Raw genomic sequence first — 13,129 nt, 5'->3', positions numbered from 1 at the left:
CCTGGTCTACAGGAGGTCGTGGGTTCGATCCCGACCCCGGATGCCTGCTGTATATTTGGAGTTTGCGTGTCTCTCTCTCATCATCATCATCACGGTGGCTAGGAGATGTTAACTGCCTCACCTGGTCTACAGGAGGTCGTGGGTTCGATCCCGACCCCGGATGCCTGCTGTATATTTGGAGTTTGCGTGTCTCTCTCTCATCATCATCATCATCACGGTGGCTAGGAGATGTTAACTGCCTCACCTGGTCTACAGGAGGTCGTGGGTTCGATCCCGACCCCGGATGCCTGCTGTATATTTGGAGTTTGCGTGTCTCTCCCTCTCCCACCGTGTTGGTCGTGTGGATTTTTCTCCGGGCCCTCCGGTTTTTCCTCTCCACGTATAGAATCGACGTCACCACGCGCATTTGGCTGCTGCTATAAATGTCCACGTGATGATGATGATGATGAGCCACTTCGCTGGGCGATCATTTGTGATAGTCGGGTCGCTTCTGAAAAATAAATTAATACCTCTGTGGGGCTTTGCCTGGTTGGATGGGGATGAATCTTGATTTGAAGCTTTCGTGACTGCAGGAATCCATACTCTTTGGTTCTTTCGGTAAAGTCACATTTCGGTCGCAACACACGGACGCTTGTGTTGCGACTGAAATGTCGTGATCTATTATTTTTTCTAACCTACGTGACTTTACCGAAAGAACCAAAGAGTATGGATGGAGATGGTTTATTGTTGTGTTTGTCTGTGTGTGGGTGATGTGTTTACCCGTCTTGTGCTTTGCACTACAATCGTGTTGTTGTATTGTTTGTTGTTGTAACGTTCTTATCCCGTACCCCTACTGGATTCCTCGTACAGTATAAATGTTCTGCTTCTGAAAAAGAGCTACTATGCAGCGGCTGCGTGGGCCTTACCCTGGTAGAATAAAAAAATATAAAAACACGTGAAATTTGTACCACTTTTCGATTAAACCGGATCAGGGTCGCCGCATTGGGCCCACTCGCGTCCGACCGCTGCAGGATGCACTTTGGCGACCTCGAGTGGCACTCGGCGCTGGCACTCGGCGCTGGCGTGCGCCATTGCCGCGAGGGGGGGGGGGGGGGGGGCGGTGGGGGGGCGTGTGACAAGAAAACTAAACGAGGGCAAAGATCTCCCGGGTAGCCTACCGGGGATATTTGGGTCAAGTGCCGTGAGCCCGAGTCGCCCCTAGGGCAGCGGTGGCCAACCGGCGTCCCCCCCAACCGTCGCCCCCCAAACGTTGCCCCCCCAACCGGCGACCCCCAACCGGCGACCCCCAACCGTCGCCCCCCCAACCAGCGACCCCCAACCGGCGACCCCCAACCGTCGCCCCCCCAACCAGCGACCCCCAACCGGCGACCCCCAACCGGCGCCCCCCAACCGGCGTTTGGCTCTTTTCAGAACTCATGGGGCAACTTCTTGGCTCCCGGTCCATTACAGCCGCCAACCTCTGCCCTGGGTGGGTGGGGGGGGGGTGGTAGCCAACGTTGGGGGGGGGGGGGTGGTAACCAATGGTGGGGGGGGGAGGGAGGCCACGCCCCAGAGCCGAACTCGGTCGCCCCGGTGATTTGGACGTTGTTCGTGGCGGCACCCCCCCGAGGCCCGCCGACGTGGCTCTACCGGTGAGCTGTGCCGCCCAGGGCGATGTCCCGGACGAAGATGCCGAGGTCGCCCCTCTCGTCGCTGCGCAGGCCGGCCACGCGGAAGCCCAGGCCGCCCGGCGTGCCCCCACGCGGCCTCTGCAGCTCCACGCACTCCACCACTCGCCCCTGCAACAACAAAAAAAAGACTGTTGGGGCAAAAGCAGGGATGGCCAGCACCACGCCCGGCCGCCTTTGTCTCCCCAGTGGTGATGTTTACTGCACACCGCACCAGGTACTCATTTCAGGTTGAGTTGTACACAAAGACAAAGATCCCCCACATAGCCTTAACAACCTGTTGGGGCAAGTGCTGTTAGCGAGCAGCACCTACGAAGGCCGGCACAGCACACACAGAGAGTGGGTGGCCAGCACCACGCCCGGCCGCCTTTGTCTCCCTCGTGGCGATGTTTACTGCACACTGCACTAGGTACTCATTTGAGGCTGAGACGACCTAGGGGAGGCCCAGGACCGGTTTAGATGATCGCCACTGTCGTTGACCGTGAGCGGGAATCGAACTCGGGTCGCCGAGATCGTAGCGCAGCTCTTACAACACAGCACTGTGGCTTGAAGACATGAGCCACTATGGACCGTATCGTAAACCCAGAGAGATACAAAGAGACCCAGCGACCCATAGAGATCCAAAGAGACGCACAGAGATGTATAGAGACTCATAGAGATACATGGAAACCCTTAGAGATACATAGAGACCCATAGAGACTCCCAGAGATACAAAGAGACCCAGAGAGACTCACAGAGATACATAAAGACCCTTAAAGATAGAGACCAATAGGGACTCACAGAGATACATAGAGACCCATAGAGAAACATAGATACCCATAGAGACTCGCAGAGATACATAGAGACTCACAGAGATACATAGAGACCCTTAGAGATAGAGACCCATAGGGACTCACAGAGATACATAGAGACCCATAGAGACCCCTATCTGTCTCTGAGTCGATGAGCGAACATGGCTCATCACTTGCTCGCAAGCACGCACGAACGGACGCCTGGACGGACGCACCGCTACCCTCACCTGCGCCATCTCTTGCACCAGCAGCCCGAAGCCGGATGGCTCGCCGCACACCTGCGCCGAGGTGAGCACCGGCGAGCGGGAGCACGGCACGGCCGTCGCCGACAGCCCCAGCTGGTCCGCCACGCCGAACTCCAGCTCGCCGGGCAGCTGTGTCGCCTGTGGCGCCATGGTGGTGAGATGTTAACTACCTCGCCTGGTGTACAGGAGGTCGTGGGTTCCATCCTGACCATGACGCCTGCTGCTGCTGTATATTTGGAGTCTGCGTGTCTCTCTCTCTGTGGTGAGATGTTAACTACCTCGCCTGGTATACAGGAAGTCATGGGTTCCATCCCGACCCTGACGCCTGCTGCTGCTGTATATTTGGAGTCTGCGTGTCTCTCTCTCTCACTTTGGTGAGATGTTAACTACCTCGCCTGGTTTACAGGTCGTGGGTTCCATCCCGACCCTGATGATGCCTGCTGTATATATGGATTATAGAGGTTTTTGGATTAGATTACGTAAATATAAATGCGTCATTAAACCCGCCACCACCCGACACAGCCAATTAGTAAGGTTTGTCGCGTACGCAAAAGACATGCCAATGCGTTACTGGTACATCGCACCGGTGTGTTAGAGAGTAAACCCACAACAAGATGTTGTGGGTTTACTCTCTAACTCTCCAACTCTCCAACTCTCCAACACCGGTGTGTTAGAGAGTAAACCCACAACGAGATGTTGTGGGTTTACTCTCTAACTCTCTAACTCTCCAACACCGGTGTGTTTTAGAGTAAACCCACAACATCTTGTTGTGGGTTTACTCTCTAACACACCGGTGTTGGAGTCCGGAATCGAACCCAGACCCTTGTCGCTGCGAGGCGGTGACGAGTGGGTACCGCTGAGGCATTCTGCGCGGGTCTCGACTCTGTAGGGTGCAATTAATCTCTCTTATCGCTGCTGCGGCTGAATTCCAAGCGCAAGCCAAACAGAGCAACGGGTAACCTCACGGCTGAGCCCTTTAAACCCCATTACTGCCTTGAAAGGGAAACGGGAGAGCGTGCGGCCGTAACGTGATCCTTGCTGCATTGGCGAGGCGCAGAGACAAAAGATGGGCCCCGTGTATCCTGACCGGACTGTCGGGGCAAGCGCTGTTAGCGAGCAGCAGCAGCAGCGGCTATTAAGGCCGGCACTGTGGCACACGAAGGGGTTGGGCGGCCAGCGGCACGCCCGGCCGCCTTTGTCTCCCCGAGTGGCGATGTTTACGACACGCCGCAGCAGGTACTCAATTGAGGCTGCGTGGACCTCGGGGAGGAGGCCAGGATCGGTTCAGATAATCGTTGCTGGCATTGGCGGTGGTCGTGAGAGGGGAATCGAACCCAGCTCGCCGGGTTTGTAGGGCGCTACCCGTTGCGCTACCGCTCCCCACTGCCTACGTGCACACAACTACCACTCCACGCCATTCGCCACTAAGTGACGGTGACGTCACCACGGCGCCTGTGCCAAGCCAGGTGCACTTTGAGGCCGCGTGAAGTGTCGAAGGCGGTCACGGGACAGACCCAGGTGGCGCGGTGACTGAGATAAGTGGCAGATGCACCCAGCTGTGCCCCCCCCCCTCCTACTGTGCCACGCGGACACGTGCCCAACACGTACCCAACATGTACCTAACACGTACCCAACACCTCCCATCTGCTAACCAGCCCTCACCCCGGCGCCTTTTCTGTTTGCTTATTGTGCATTAAAAACATGAACACGTGTCCGAGGACACCCGTGCTATCCGCAGCGCTTCTGCCAGCCGGGACCACAGCCCGTCACGACCGCCACATATACACACACACGTGGGCCTCCAGACCCTCACGGTCTGGACAAATGAACATTCCTAGAATGCCACGGCAGAACAGTGTGGTGGGGGTGGTGGGGAGTGTGGGCGGGGCCGGTGGGTGGGTGGGTGGGGGTGGCACAGAGTCAGCGGCGGCCTGCAAAACAGTGGGAATTAATCTGGCAGGAGGGGAGCGATGATTTGCCGCGGCGGGTCATCCCAAGGGGGAGCAACCTTCGGAGTAATTTATGGAATGTGCCCATGACGACGCCAGCCACCCCTATCGTCGTCCCGTGCCCTGCCCTCCGTGCCGAACGGCGGACGCAGAAGGGATCACTTACGGGCCGCCCGCTGCGAAACGCGCGGTACTCGCACGGTCCATGCACCGCACGGGCATCTGTGAAACAAAGCTTTGTAGCTCATCGGATTTCCCTAGGAAAAAAACAACGACTCTGTACGCTAATCGGAGGTCCGCGCGAAGGACTACAACACTAAACGCAACAAGCGGGCCCGGAAGAAACGAGTTTGTCAATCTGTACTCTTTGGCTCTTTCGGTAAAGTCACGTAAATAGAAAAATAAATAATAGATCACGACGTCTCGATCGCAACAACAAGCAATCGTCTTCAGGTGAGAAACAGAAACAAGCCGCTGTGACGGAGCATTATATAGATCCGAGGAGGGGGAGAGTCTATATAATGCCCCGTCACAGCGGACTTTACCGAAAGAACCAAAGAGTATGAATTCCTGCAGTCACGAGAGCTTCAAATCAAGTTTGTCAAACTAGACGATGGTTAAAAAGTGCACCGTAGCCACCAGTGGCCTCCGAATATCGGAAGGGAGAGAGCGGTCCAGACGGCCGCAGGAGCAGCAGCATCTGAAAGCGCCGCTCGACGACGACGATGAACGGCGACCGCCGCCTTCGTTTCGACGGCCGAGCCGAATGGCGCCGCCGCCGTGGTCGCCGCCGGCCGCCGCCACCGCGAGGATGACGACCGGAGCACGCGCCGCGATGGATGTCCATTTACGATTCCGACTTAGCTTTTGCCGACCTCACCTTGTCACGCAGGTGCCGGACGGAGCTCTGCAGGCGCAGGATCTGCTGGAAGAGGGGGCTTTCGAGGGTGGCCCGCAGGGCGCCGAGCCGGCGCTCGCACACGTCCATCGCGTTGCCATCCCCGCCGCCGCCGTCGTCGTCGTCGTCGTCGGCGGCACCACCGCCGCTGGCGTCGCCGTCGCCGGCGCTCAGCTCGCGGAGCCGCGCCTGCAGCCGCTCCACGGCAGCCACGGCACCCTGCAGGTCCGCTGGGTGCCACCAACCGAGAGACCGCCGGCGAGGGTTCAAATACCCAGAGAGACCGCCGGTGAGGGTTCAAGTACCCAGAGAGATCACTGGAGAGGGTTCAAGTACCCAGAGAGATCACTGGCAAGGGTTCAAGTACCCAGAGAGATCACTGGCAAGGGTTCATGTACCCAGAGAGACCGCCGGTGAGGGTTCAAGTACCCAGAGAGACCACTGATGAGGGTTCAAGTACCCAGAGAGATCACTGGCAAGGGTTCAAGTACCCAGAGAGATCACTGGCAAGGGTTCAAGTACCCAGAGAGATCACTGATGAGGGTTCAAGTACCCAGAGAGATCACTGGCAAGGGTTCAAGTACCCAGAGAGACCGCCGGCAAGGGTTCAAGTATCCAGAGAGATCACTGGAGAGGGTTCAAGTACCCAGAGAGACCGCCGGCAAGGGTTCAAGTATCCAGAGAGATCACTGGAGAGGGTTCAAGTACCCAGAGAGATCACTGGCAAGGGTTCAAGTATCCAGAGAGACTACTGGAGAGGGTTCAAGTACCCAGAGAGATTACTGATGAGGGTTCAAGTACCCAGAGAGACCTCCGGTGAGGGTTCAAGTACCCAGAGAGATCACTGATGAGGGTTCAAGTACCCAGAGAGATCACTGGCAAGGGTTCAAGTACCCAGAGAGATCACTGATGAGGGTTCAAGTACCCATAGAGATCACTGGCAAGGGTTCAAGTACCCAGAGAGATCACTGATGAGGGTTCAAGTACCCAGAGAGATCACTGGCAAGGGTTCAAGTACCCAGAGAGATCACTGATGAGGGTTCAAGTACCCAGAGAGATCACTGGAGAGGGTTCAAGTACCCAGAGAGATCACTGGTGAGGGTTCAAGTACCCAGAGAGATCACTGATGAGGGTTCAAGTACCCAGAGAGATCAATGGAGAGGGTTCAAGTACCCAGAGAGATCACTGGTGAGGGTTCAAGTACCCAGAGAGACCGCCGGCAAGGGTTCAAGTATCCAGAGAGATCACTGGCAAGGGTTCAAGTACCCAGAGAGATCACTGATGAGGGTTCAAGTACCCAGAGAGATCACTGGTGAGGGTTCAAGTACCCAGAGAGATCACTGATGAGGGTTCAAGTACCCAGAGAGATCACTGGTGAGGGTTCAAGTACCCAGAGAGATCACTGGTGAGGGTTCAAGTACCCAGAGAGACCGCCGGCAAGGGTTCAAGTATCCAGAGAGATCACTGGAGAGGGTTCAAGTACCCAGAGAGATCACTGATGAGGGTTCAAGTACCCAGAGAGATCACTGGTGAGGGTTCAAGTACCCAGAGAGATCAGCAGACCACTACCCCACCACCACCTCACCACCAACCCACCACCACCTCACCACCACCAGACAACAACGATCGGAAAAGCGACGCTCGTCAACATTTTATGCACCTGGATTTTCCGGCATTCCTCCTGCGGTGCGTTTGATGCGCCGGTGCGATCTGGTGAAGTAAAGAAGAGACGGGGGGGGGGGGGGGAGGTCAAACCTGCGACTGCCTCGTGACGTTGTCTATTAAGGTATCTACTTGCTTTTTAAATATCTTAACACCTCCTGGGTAAAAAAAACCCCAAAAAACACCAATTCTTTTTTTTTCATCAATACTGAGTCGTGTTTGTTTTTTTACAGAATTAGAACAACAAAAAAACGGCTCTTCTTTGTTATTTGAGGTTGCCCCTGGTCATGGAGGTTGCTTGACCATACTTCACCGTGGCTGGTCAGTGGGGGTTTAGTGAGGGTGGGTGGGGGGGAGAGAGAGAGAGAGAGGGGCCCGGAGCCGGTTCAGATGCCACTCGCAGCTGACGTGAGCCGTGGTTGGGAATGAAACCACGACCGCCGGTTCCGTGGCCAAGAGCTCTTTTTCAGAAGCGACCCGGCCAGGAATGACAGCCCAAGGAAGTGGCGTATCATCAAGTGGCTTATCATCGCGTGGAAATTTATAGCAGTAATATAATGGAAATGATCTCAATGCGTAGATTCACACAGAAAGCCATAGGCTCGCAGAGAGACCCATAGACTCACACAGAGACCCACAGAACCCCCCAGAGACCCATAGATTCACAGAGAGACCCATAGACTCGTGTAGATACACAGACAGATCCAGACTCAAGACAGAGACCCACAGAGATCCACAGACTCACACGGAGACCCATAGATTCACACAGAGACCCATATAATCACACAGAGACCCATAGAATCGCCCAGAGCACCCATAGACTCGTGTAGATTCACAGAGAGACTCAAAGACTCACCAAGGAAAGGAACGTGCGGAGGAGAATGTGGGAGGTTATCGCCCAGAAGCGGGAATTCACATCGGTGGCGACAGCAGCACGAGCAATGAGAGGTTTGGCTTCGGATGGGGGCAGGGCGCGGGGGGGAGGAAACCGGATGAAACGCGCAACAGCCGCTCACAGATGGATTCAAGAATCCAGCGCGGCACGAGGCCCGCGCCAGCCCCTCATGACGGCGGCCGAGAATGGCATGGGGGGGGGGGGCAGCGGTGAGACTCCAGGTGGCTCATTTTTTATTTAAATGACCCCTGTAACTCAATCGGTTGTGACAACGGGAAGCGCTCCAAGGCGCGCTTCCCGCGTTCGTCAACCCGGTGCCCAGCATGGTGAAGTATGGTCAGATAATTCCTGTGAACCGTCTGCTATGTAAGGGGGGGGGGGGGCTGGGGCCTTCATCCAGCAGTGGATTGAGCGTGAATCAAACTCGGGTCGCCGGGTTCGTAGTGCAGTGCGCTAACCACTGCACCACCGCTCTCCCCAAAGATCCCCCGTATAGCCTCAACAGACTTTTAGGTGCAAGTGCTGTTAGCGAGCACCTATGAAGGCCGGCACGGCACCTGAGGGGGTGGGTGGCCAGCACCACGCCCGGCCACCTTTGTCTCCCCGGTGGCGATGTTTACTACACACTGCACCGAGTACTCATTTGAGGCTGAGTCGACCTAGGGCAGTAGGTCCAGGACCAGTTCAGATTATCGTCACTTCGTGTTAGCCGCGAGAGGGAATCGAACTCGGGTCGCCGGGTTCGTAGTGCAGTGCGCTAAGCGAAGCACCACCGCTCTCCCGACAACCACAGTCATCATTATGATCACCACCACTACCGTCATCATCACCACTGTCATCATCATCTTAACCGCAACAGCAGTCAGCAAATAAGCAACCACTTGTGGATTAATCAATGCATGGCGACGCCTATGACAACAAGTCTATTGACAACAAACAACGACATCACCACAACCACCATCACCTCCATCAACCCCAACACCAGCAGCACCATCAAAGACAAAGATGCCCCGTATAGCCTCAGTAGACTCCTGGGGCAAGTTGTGCTAGCGAGCAGCACCTATGGTTAGCCAGCACCACGCCCCACCGCCTTCGTCTCCCTGGTGGCGATGTTTACACACACCGCACCAGGTACTCATTTGAGGCTGAGTCGACCTAGGGGAGGCCCAGGACCTGTTCAGATAATCATCACTGGGTGTTGGTGGCCGTGAGCGGGAATTGAACTCGGGTCGCCGGGTTCGTAGTGCAGCGCGCTAACCGCTACACCACCGCTCCCCAGCATCACTGCCACCACCACCACCACCAGCGTCATCAGCAGCAACATAATCACCATCACCCCCACAATAATCACCATCGTCATCATCAATCACCACAACTTCCATCGCTACCACCACCCACCATTACCACCATCATCACCACCCATCATCATCACGACCACCATCACCACCCATCATAATCACAACAACCACCACCACCACCACTCATCATCACTACCATCATCAGCACCCATCATCACCATCACTACCACAATCACTATTACCACCATCACCAACCCATCATCACCATCACTACCACAATCACTACTACCATAATCACCAACCCATCATCACCATCACTACCACAATCACTACGACCACCATCACCAACCCATCATCACTACCACAATCACTACCACCACCATCACCAACCCATCATCACCATCATTACCACAATCACTATTACCACCATCACCAAACCATCATCACTACTACAATCACTACTACCACCATCACCAACCCATCATCACTACCACAATCACTACCACCATCACCAACCTATCATCACCATCACTACAACAATCACTACTACCACCATCACCAACCCATCATCACTACCACAATCACTACTACCATCATCACTAACCCATCATCACCACCATCACTACCACAATCACTATTACCACCATCACCAACCCATCATCACTACTACAATCACTACTACCATCACTAACCCATCATCACCATCACTACCACAATCACTACGACCACCATCACCAACCCATCACCCCCCCACCATCACCCCCCATCATCACACCCACCACCACCACCGCAACCAACACCACCACCATCACCCCCCACCATCACCAACCCATCATCACCACCCATCACCACCATCACCCCCCACCATCACCACCCATCACCACCATCACCCCCCACCATCACCACCCATCACCACCATCACCACCGCCTGGAGTAGCCGCAGCAGTAGCAGCAGCAGCAAGTCACGACACTTGCGCCCCGCCGAGGCCTGCCCGGCCTGCCCGGCCTGCCTCAGCCAGCCGCTGCTAACAACGCAACCCCCGCCATACCGTCCCCTGCCCTGCCTGCTGCTGCTGCTCGTCGTTGTTGTTGTCGTTGTTGTTGTTGTTTGTGGATGGTGGTGGGTCAGCGATGGCGGCCGAGTCGTCGCCATGACGACGACTCGGCCGCCAAGTTTTTTTTTTTTAAAAAAACTTCTTCGCGTTTCGTCGCGCTCCGCGATGGAGCCTCGCGCTCCGCGATGACCGCTTAAGGTTCCGCCGTCGCCCGCTGTTTGTTGTTGTTTGTTTGTTGTTGTTTGTTTGTTTTCTTAATGAACGAACGAGGTACAAACCTGACCGACGACGATTGATCCAAGAGCTGCCACTCCTCCTCCGATCGGTCCCGTTAGAGTGCTGGGTGGGGGCAGCCCACACCACGTGACCCAGCCGGGTCAACCGAGGGGCGGGGGCCGCCGGGGGAAGCGGCGGGGGGAGGGGGGGGGAGCGGTGGCGCAGTGGTTAGCGCCACCGAACGCACAAAATAAAAACCAGGGCTGGCACGGCCCGGTTTTATTCATTCGGGTTTTAATCGGTTTTTATATAAAGCCGGAGCACCTGCATCCTGCCCGAATCCGGTTTTATTCGGTTTTTTTTAATTAAAGTTAAGTCGGGATTTCAGTCGCACGCACCCCATTAGCGTTCAGCTCCTGGCCAAGCGGAGGAAGACCCCTTCGCTAGAGTGGTGGCTGACCGACGGCAGCGACTATCCCGCGCTCCAGAAGATCAGCCATCAAACTGTTCAGCATGGCCACGTGGACCGCCGCTGCTGCTGCTGCTGCGTCTGAGCGGAACGTCTCGACGCTGGGATTTATCCATTCCAAGTTGAGGAAAGAGCCTGGCGCCCAACGCGGTCGAGAATCTCGTCTTCATCAAGTCGAACCTCAAGGCGTTCCACGACTACCCGACGACGCCCGACGACAACGCCGAGTCCAGCGGCGAGGGCGACGACGACGAGGAGCAGGATTGAAGTGTGCACGAGACGCCGATAAAAAAAACAGGTTTTAAATCGGCAAAATCGGGTTTCATTCCATTAAAACCAATACCCCCGATTTGTCGGGCAAAAAAATCGGGTTTTTCCGACCCTTGATAATAAAAACCCAGGGACGTGCGGTTAGGGGAGGCAGAGCCTCAGCTGTCATACTACAATGCAAATAGCTGTTATGAAAAGTAAAAAAAAGAATAATCAAATAAAATAAATATGAAGAATTTTCCACTGATCTGTGTTATAAATGTCATTTCTGTACGATTCCAATCACTTTTAGAGTCAAAATCGCCAAATTTGCGGAGCTCCGCTGCAAATACCGGAAGAGACGAGCGGTGAGGCAGCGACGAGTTCAGCCTCCCCTCTGATTGCGCAACCTCTCAGTAACGGGATGGAGCGTGGGCAATAAGCGCGTGCCCGTTACTATCTCAGTGTGTGTCACCAATGTAATGTTTGTAGACCCCTTCATTTCACGTCCTCGCCTTCCATACTCCAGGTAACTTATTTCACGTGTGTGTATGCAGTGGGTCAATAGCCAGAGGATAATTTCTGTGAGGCAACACGATATTTTATTGAACTGCTCTGAATGCAGGGTCCCTCACACAAAAAAGGGCTAACGGCCCCTTTCACCCGACACCTGACGGGGTATGGCCCCCGGGCCACACTGCCGCCTAACACTGGGACCACTCTAACTCTTAGCCCTCCTGCTAGGGGCCCGAGGTTGAGGCCACGCTGACCCGACCGTGCCAAGGTCTCTGGGTCCTGACCACTGGCGTCACTCAGCTCCGGCTCTTAGAAGGACAGCGGAGCTTGGGGTCCTGGGTCCTATCCTTCAGGAACCTATCCTCCCCTGACCGCTGGTCTCGCTCAGCTCTGACCGTTAGAAGGACAGCGGAGCTTGGGGTCCTGGGTCCTATCCTTCAGGAATCTACCCTCCCCTGACCGCTGGTCTCGCTCAGCTCCGGCCCTTAGAAGGACAGCGGAGCTTGGGGTCCTGGGTCCTATCCTTCAGGAACCTATCCTCCCCTGACCGCTGATCTCGCTCAGCTCCAGCCCTTAGAAGGACAGCGGAGCTTGGGGTCCTGGGTCCTATCCTTCAGGAACCTACCCTCCCCTGACCGCTGGCCTCGCTCAGCTCCGGCCCTTAGAAGGACAGCTGAGCTTGGGGTCCTATCCTTCAGCTCCGTCTTTGGGGACGTCCATAAATGACGTCACGCACCTGGGGGGGTGGGGGAGGGTCAGACATTTGTGACGATGTGTGACGAGGGGGGGCGGGGGGGGTTGAGAAATGTGACATCACATCAAAATGCGCAACTTTAAATGAATATAGACAACACGTTCTACTTATATTCTTGGTTCTTTCGGTAAAGTCACGTTGAATGTAAACAATAAAATAATAATATATATAAAACAATAAAATTCTTGCCGTTGGTTTTCACACCTGATGATGACTGCTTGTGTTGCAGTCGAAACGTCGTGAGAATTTTATTGTTCTATATTTATTTTATTATTTTATTGTTTCCCTTCAACGTGACTTTACCGAAATAACCAAGAATATGAATCACTGCAGTCACGAAAGCTTTAAATCAACGTTCTACTTAATTAAATAGACTTTTTAATAAATGTTTTCTCCTACAACATCAGAGTGCAGCGCCACATTAAATACGCACTACAGTGACAATAGTTTAAAGCGAATTGAAGC

General features: G+C 54.9%; 1 protein-coding gene across 1 annotated transcript in view; it reads right to left on the bottom strand.

Moving 5' to 3' along the window:
- LOC142905285 (multiple PDZ domain protein-like) overlaps nt 1–10,849 on the bottom strand; it is a 39,257-nt gene extending 28,408 nt beyond the window's left edge. The window contains exons 1-5 of the mRNA XM_076065035.1: nt 10,739–10,849; nt 7,211–7,260; nt 5,533–5,780; nt 2,686–2,841; nt 1,630–1,778 (exon numbers count right to left, since the gene is read on the bottom strand). Coding sequence (XP_075921150.1) covers nt 1,630–1,778; nt 2,686–2,841; nt 5,533–5,780; nt 7,211–7,226 — 569 coding nt within the window. The 5' untranslated portion in view covers nt 7,227–7,260; nt 10,739–10,849. The remainder of the gene's footprint in view (nt 1–1,629; nt 1,779–2,685; nt 2,842–5,532; nt 5,781–7,210; nt 7,261–10,738) is intronic.
- Nucleotides 10,850–13,129: the final 2,280 nt, after the last annotated feature.

Source organism: Petromyzon marinus, chromosome 1 (assembly GCF_048934315.1).
Source record: "Petromyzon marinus isolate PM22_M1 ecotype Great Lakes invasive population chromosome 1, UKy_Petmar_22M1.pri1.0, whole genome shotgun sequence".
Lineage (NCBI taxonomy): Eukaryota > Metazoa > Chordata > Hyperoartia > Petromyzontiformes > Petromyzontidae > Petromyzon > Petromyzon marinus.
The sequence above is the reverse complement of the archived record's forward strand: the minus strand, read 5'-3'. Positions and strand labels throughout refer to the sequence as shown.